This window comes from Penaeus chinensis, chromosome 17 (assembly GCF_019202785.1).
Source record: "Penaeus chinensis breed Huanghai No. 1 chromosome 17, ASM1920278v2, whole genome shotgun sequence".
NCBI lineage: Eukaryota > Metazoa > Arthropoda > Malacostraca > Decapoda > Penaeidae > Penaeus > Penaeus chinensis.
Genome location: NC_061835.1, coordinates 8,126,277 through 8,133,333, shown reverse-complemented (window position 1 = coordinate 8,133,333; position 7,057 = coordinate 8,126,277). Strand labels below are relative to the sequence as shown.

General features: G+C 45.2%; 1 protein-coding gene across 3 annotated transcripts in view; it reads left to right on the top strand.

The window, feature by feature from the left end:
• The window catches only part of LOC125034197, a 5,478-nt gene extending 3,763 nt beyond the window's left edge, over positions 1 to 1,715 (top strand). For all 3 annotated transcript variants that reach the window (XM_047625894.1, XM_047625892.1, XM_047625893.1), the window contains exon 2: positions 1 to 1,715. This exon is cut by the window's left edge. In XM_047625894.1, the coding sequence (XP_047481850.1) occupies positions 1 to 1,299 (1,299 nt within the window). In that variant the 3' untranslated portion in view covers positions 1,300 to 1,715.
• Positions 1,716 to 7,057: the final 5,342 nt, after the last annotated feature.

Sequence of the window (7,057 nt, the reverse complement as noted above, 5' to 3'; positions counted from 1 at the left end):
GTAAAGAAGGTGCTCCTGCTGGGAGAGACCGGGAACGGCAAGACGCACTTCTGCAACGCCCTCGTCAACAGGCTGTTCGGCGTCGGGCTGGGGGACGACGTGCGCCTCCAGCTGCGGGACCAGATGGACGACCCCGGCAAGAGCTCGACGCAGAGCCAGACGGAGTACACGACGGCGTACGTGATCTACCGCCAGAACGGGATGCCCTGCGGCCACAACTACATGGTGATCGACACGGCGGGCGTGGGGGACACGGGCGGCTGCATTCGGGAGGAGAGCAACGAGCGACATTTCCGGCGGTGCTTGGTCGAGCACGCCTGGATCACGGAGCTGAGCAGCGTCGGGCTGGTGTGGAAGGCCAGTGACCACAGGTACGACCAGAGGAAGAGGGACGTTCTGGGCAAACTAAAGGGCCTCTTAGGCTATGACGCGAAGCCAATAACTGATATTCTGGTCACGTTCTCCACCAATGGGTCTCGCGATGCCTTCGACATCATGAGAGAGGCAGGCGTTGGCTACCGCGGAGAATTCCTGTTCGACAATGCGCCTCTGTACAAAGGTTGGCCCCAGGACAAGATGCGGAGGAAGAAGCTGGAGATCGAGTGGGAGATGATGGAGGAGAGCCTCAACGCTTTCCTCGAAGCTCTGAGTCAGAGGAAGGCTGTCGAGCTGAATGTAACAGTGAAGCTGATCCGCTCGCAGTTCGAACTTGAAGACACCAAGGCGGAGCTGCAGGCCCTTTGCCAGCAGGCGGACGAATTTCGGCAGACGATTGAGAGGCACAAGGGGAAGCTGTGCAGACTTGAGGGCAAAGAGTCAGAGGTGGACTGGGACGAAGTGCGGGCGCTGGACAGCAGCAGGGAGGAGCTGGTCTTGGAGAACGGAAAACACTGCCACTACTGCCCCGAATGCGACAAGGTGTGCGTGCCCTTGTGCTCCACGGACCCTGAAGAAGAGCGGATCTCTGGTTTTTTTGGAGATGTGCTAACAGTTGGGACATTTGGTCTGACGCGTCTCTTGGGTTTAGCTCAACCCCTTTCTTGTTCAGAATGTAATCATCTTAATGCTATCCACCAATTCAACCGCAGAATCCTCGTCAAAGATGCCACCCGGAAACAGAAGAAAGAGCTGGCCAAGAAAGCTCAGTATAAAAGAGTTATGCAACAGAAAGCTGACATTCGAGCCGATATTGAGGCATGCAAAGCTAAGTTAAAAAAGGTCGAGACACGACACACAAGATCTATGAGGAAGTACAACGAGATTGAATACCAGATCAATTGTATGAAATCTGGAACCTGAAACTTAAAAACAAACTAGAAAAGATAATTAGTGTATAGTTATTATTATATTTAGTTGCTGTTAAGAACTTCTTGATACTTTATATAAGAATTCCAATTAATGGATTATAACGTCACAGAGCATATTCTTTCCCTCAAGCACATGATTCGTAAGTGACAAATGTTCCGCCTTATTGCAACTACTTACTGGAGAAAGAATTTTTTAAAAGGTAGCTTGTGTTTCTAAATACCGATGCTATTAGGTTAATGTTCGTTAATATTATTAGAAGGCAGCAAAAATGTTTAGTTCAGAATTAAGGTTAACATTGTTTTCCTTCAAAGGTTATATGCGTGATGCCCAAAATAATGAAATGAACCAAACCTTTTTCTCAGATATGTATGACTAATGATTTTCAAATAAAATAAAATACACCAAAATATCGGAAGAACTTCTTCCTTCTTTCCATTTTCTCCTTTTTTATATATACCTCTACTTGTACAAACGTTTAAACTGAGCGTGTAAATTATGTAATAATATCATGGCCAACTAACTAACAGATTTGAATGAGCCTGTATCCCCTCACCGCAATCAGTACAAAGTAATTTTTCTAAACTTTACCTAATTGGCCTGTAGCTCGGCGTATTTCATTTTCAGTGTACTTCATCACATTTTCAAATTATTCATGGGGTCAGACACATCAGTTAGGAGCAAAAGGTGTGTGTGTGTGTGTGTGTAAGTGCCTGCCTCTATCTATCTACCTACCTATATATATATATATATATATATATATATATATATACATATATATCTGTGTGTGTGTATAGAGAGAGATAGACAGATAGATAGATAGATAGATATATGTGTGTGTGTACACACAGACACATACACAGACACACACACATATATGTATGTATGTATGTACGTGTGTGTGTTGTGTGTGTGTGTGTGTGTGTGTGTGTGTGTGTGTGTGTGTGTGTGTGTGTGTGTGTGTGTGTGTGTGTGTGTGTGTGTGTGTGTGTGTGTGTGTGTGTGTGTGTGTGTGTGTGTGTGTGTACCGTATGTATGTATAACACATCACTCTTCTCTAACTTGGCTTGCATCAACATTTTATGCACCGAAATGGCTTATAGATCCATAGAAGTATGGTTTCATACACTTTATAGAAATCGCGGTTAGATTCAGTTGAAAACAATGCTTAATCTGAACAGCCATCTAGCAAGCATCAGTAACTCCACTTCAGCAAAAACAAATTACCTGCTATTTTATTTATTTATTGAACATTTTCTGCCGCGTCAACATCTAAGGTGATTAGTGGCGTGTTTAAAATATAGAAATAGGGTAAAAAAAAAAATCCAGAAGGGTCAAAGCTCAAAACAACTGTGCTAGACATCAAAGGACACGTAGCATTATATTGTCGACGGAAAGGATAAAAATGAGTTAACGAATTGCATAAGCGGACAGAAGGGGAATGAAAAAAAAGAGAAGGAAAAGGGAAGGGGAAGAAGAAGAGACGAAATAAATGGAGGCGAGGGCTGAGGTCCAAAGGATGGGCGATTTCCCACACTAGGCCTCAGTCTCCGCCATCTAAACCCCAGACAAAACAACGAGAAAAGGATTGTAGGAAATTACCTGCGAGAGGCACCTAGGTTTAACAATTCTATGGCAGTTTCTTGCGTGTAGAATAAACTATCGCGTGGTCTAAAAGATGTTACTTGAACTTGAACACTGAATTCATGCACTATAATTCCTTGTGAGCTTTTGTTATTTTCTCCTAATATCGTGTCTTATTATGTTACATTTTTTTTTTTTTTCCTGTGTGCTTCCTGTGCTTTCTTTCTTACTACGATAATATTCTTCTTTTTTTCATCCGAAAAAAACTAGTTTCTGATTATCCTGCTATACTTCCCATCAACTATGGAGATATTTGATATTTATAAGAGAGCTATTTGGAAGTTTACCCCTTCTCTCTCCCTCCTTGGAGTTAAATGTCCGTTCTGAAGGTGAATTATTCTTTCTCTTGGCGTAATCCCTTGCTCGGCCGAAGGTCTCGAGTGGGAGTTAGTCCATATTTCTCTGCAGTTGCTCTTTGACGGGAATGTTGCAGCTGGTCAGTTCTTTACCACGTAGACAGTTGCAAAAAAAGTGTCAAGTTGGCAGAGAGACGAAATATAGGAAAGAGGGCGTATATGCACATCTACACACGCGCGTGTATATATGTGTGTGTGTGTGTGTGTGTGTGTGTGTGTGTGTGTGTGTGTGTGTGTGTGTGTGTGTGTGTGTGTGTGTGTGTGTGTGTGTGTGTGTGTGTGTGTGTGTGTGTGTGTGTGTGTGTGTGCGTGTGCGTGTGTGCGTGCGTGCGTGCGTGCGTGCGTGCGTGCGTGCGTGCGTGCGTGCGTGCGTGCGTGCGTGCGTGCGTGCGTGCGTGCGTGCGTGCGTGCGTGCGTATGGATATGCATATGTATATGTATACATATGCATATACGCATTTATGTAAATATTTACAGTGACATTCAGATACATAAATATATAGTGTTAGATTTGTTTACACGCGCCGACGCACGCTCTCGCACACGCACATGCATACACGTACAAATCTAGTTAACAGTTAACTCAATAGTTAATGATTAAAACAAATAATTGTGCTAGACATCAAAGATCATACAGTACTATGGTAAAGCCTTGTGGCGAAAAGGGTAAAAATGAATTGACGATTAGGATAAGTGGAAAGAAGGGGATGAAGAAGAGAAGGAAAAGGAAAGGGGGAGAAGAAAAGACCATAGATTTGTTTAGGCGAGGGATGAGGTCCAAGGCAGGGGCGATCCCCACCCTGGTCCTCGGTCGCCGCCTCCTAAGCCCCAACAACGAGCAAGAGATTGGGGGGAACGTACAAATTTAGGAGACTTGTTCAATGGAGGTCAAAGAAGAGGGCACTGTGCTGAAGACTACAGGAACTTTAATAGAATTGCCCTGAGAAATGGTATCAGTGCTGTATTGTACACAGACTTTGCCATTAGGTGTAAATGAAGGTCTTAAAGTGGGGGTAATAATCCGTGGATGGAATACGTGAGAAACGTGGTTGGTGTGATGTGGACATAGCGGCAGAGTGTGTTAGAGTATTTGCCTGTTCATTGCCGGGGATTCCAACATGGCTGGGCACCCAGAAAAATCTGATAAATTTGTGGAGTGTGGACAGGTAGAACAACCAATTCTGAATCTTATAGACAAGGGGATTGGTAGAGTGCATAAACAGAAGCTTGAATATCTGATTTTGGTGGGCCAGGGAAAACAGAGGAACAATACGGGGGTAAGGTGTAAGTCATGGAGGAACGGAAAGGGCAGAAAACGGAAGAGGTCGGAGATTGGGAAAGGGGGAAATGGGAGAGGAAGGTATCCATGCAAATGGAGAAAGGAATAGGTAGACGTGGAGAAGAAGCAACTGCAGGAAACAGGAATCGTGGGATAGTTAGTTTGGTGAGGGAAAGTTGATGGAATCGAGCATGGCATCGGAGAGAGAGAAGGGTACGGCGTCGAGGGAGAGATGGTATGCCTGACTCAATGTACAGGCTCTCAACTGGAGAGGAGCGGAAGGCACCTAGGGCCAAGCGAAGACCACAGTGGTGGATTGTATCAAGATGAGCAAGGAGAGAAGTTGAGGCAGAGGAGTAGATATAGCATCCATAATAAAGCGTGGAGAAGATCAAGTTAACATGAAGATGAGAGAGAGTTTTGTGATCTGAGGCCAGGGTATATGAGAGTGAGTCTGTAAGATTTGGATGTAGCGGCGAGCTTTTTTCTTTAATGTAAAAGATGTAGTCTCGCCAGGACAACTTGGAGTTAAAAAATAACGCCAAGGAACTTACCAGAAGAACGGTAGTGGAGTGGAGCGCCATATAAAGAAAAGTGGAGGTTGGGGACCTACACGTGCGCGAGAGAAAAGGATGGAGTAAGATTTGGAGGTAAACAAGCGAAAGCCATGGTTAGTGGCCCAGGAAGATACTGATGATATTGTAGACTGAAGGAATTGGTGGAGAGTTGCTATGGATGTGCCAGAGGTGAAGATAGTTAAATCATCACACATACAGTGATGATCTGGTGATACTAAGCATACTAGCTTGAACTGAAGAAGGGATGACGATGTGGAAGGGGCAATTTTGACCAGGAAAGTGCGTTTGGAGAGAAAGGACTTTATAAAGACACCCATGTTTCCGCGTATACCTAGGGAGGGCAGAATTGTTGGAGAGTATGGTACTGCCATATGGTATCGCATGTCTTTTCTAGGTAAAAATATGGCTAATATGGAGTCATGACGTGCAAATACAATGTAATATAGGTCTCGAAATGAGCAAGGGGGTCAGCTGTACTTCGGGCACGGCGAAAGAAGAGAGAAGATTGTGAGATTCAAGATGCCACATTAAGCGGAAGTTTGGCACTCGTTCTAGTAGTTTGCACACGCAGCCACTTAGAGCAATGTAATCCTGATTTAGGGATTTATTAGGTTTCAAGAAGGGGAGGATAAGAGCTTCTCGCCAATGAGGAGGAAAACTTCCTCTCCACCAATGTAAACATGAAATGGGAGGGCATGTCTACGAAAAGTAATCTTGGCAAAGTTGGGGTTCTTACGATGACCTCTAAGGGGAATGGTGTAGCACTGTACTGGTACTACATCATAGTCCGTGAGGCAGGTGAGTAAGTCTCCACAATCTGACCAATTTTTTGTTACAACATGGCAGTTTGTTGGGGAGATGGAGACAGTTCCGGTATAAGTATTGAGAGTGGGATGACGTTCTGCAGGAATGGGTTAGCCAGTGAGGTCAGTTAGGGTTGATAATGCTATAGCTTGGGTTTGGGATGTAACTGACGATACGGGAACGATCGGGTCGGCTGTGGAAGGAAACTTTGCCTACTTCTTTTGGAGACATTGTTGGAAGAGGGGAGTCTTGTCAGAGTAAGGAGCTGTGAGAGAACACGAAAAGTCGGCGCCATTTGGTTGGGCTAAATAGAGTACTTAAGATATTGGTAGCGATGGGGGTGGTAGAAGGAAGAGGCGTGTGGAAGAGGGAGTAGTGTTGGGAGAGGTAGTACTGCGGAGACGTGTAAATTAGTTGATGAAGAAAGTTGTGGGAGGAGAGGGGATGAAGTTAAGAATGTTGGGTGAGTAGGAATGTCCCCTGGAGGTTGAGTGTTGACCTGGGTGGATGATGTAACAGCAGCAGGGTCGAGTCGTGGTCAAAGGACAGCCTGGGGTCGGGGAAGCGGGAGAATTCGAGTTGGTGGGGCCGTTTGATGAAGAAGCGAGGTTCTGGTAAACCTGGAGTATGTTGGGGAGAGAAACAGTCCACACCCTTCAGGGTCGCTTTGAGGAGTAAGAGCTAGACATCTAAACTGGGGAATACCGTGCCTGTGCCCCCGCCCCCAGGTCGCTCAGGTCTGGCACAAAGTCAGCCTTTCATCCTTTCAACAGCTGAGTAAGTGGATAGTAGAATGAATTGGAGAAGGGATGGAAACGAAGAAGGGGAGGGGAAAAGACCGTGCAAAAGGCTCAAGGTGGGGGGGGGGGGGTGAGGTCCCAGCATTTGGCCTCAGTCGTCTCCTAAGCCTCCCCACAACAACGGACAGAGGATAAGGGGGTAGTTATTAGCAAATGAGCCGAATCTTACAAGAAAAATCCTGGTCAAGACTGTCATTTTACCACCTAGAATGTTGAAACTACTTTAAAGGTACTGATTTTGAAAGATGAACATACACTTTCCATCTAATAAAGGCTAAAGGAATAACCAAG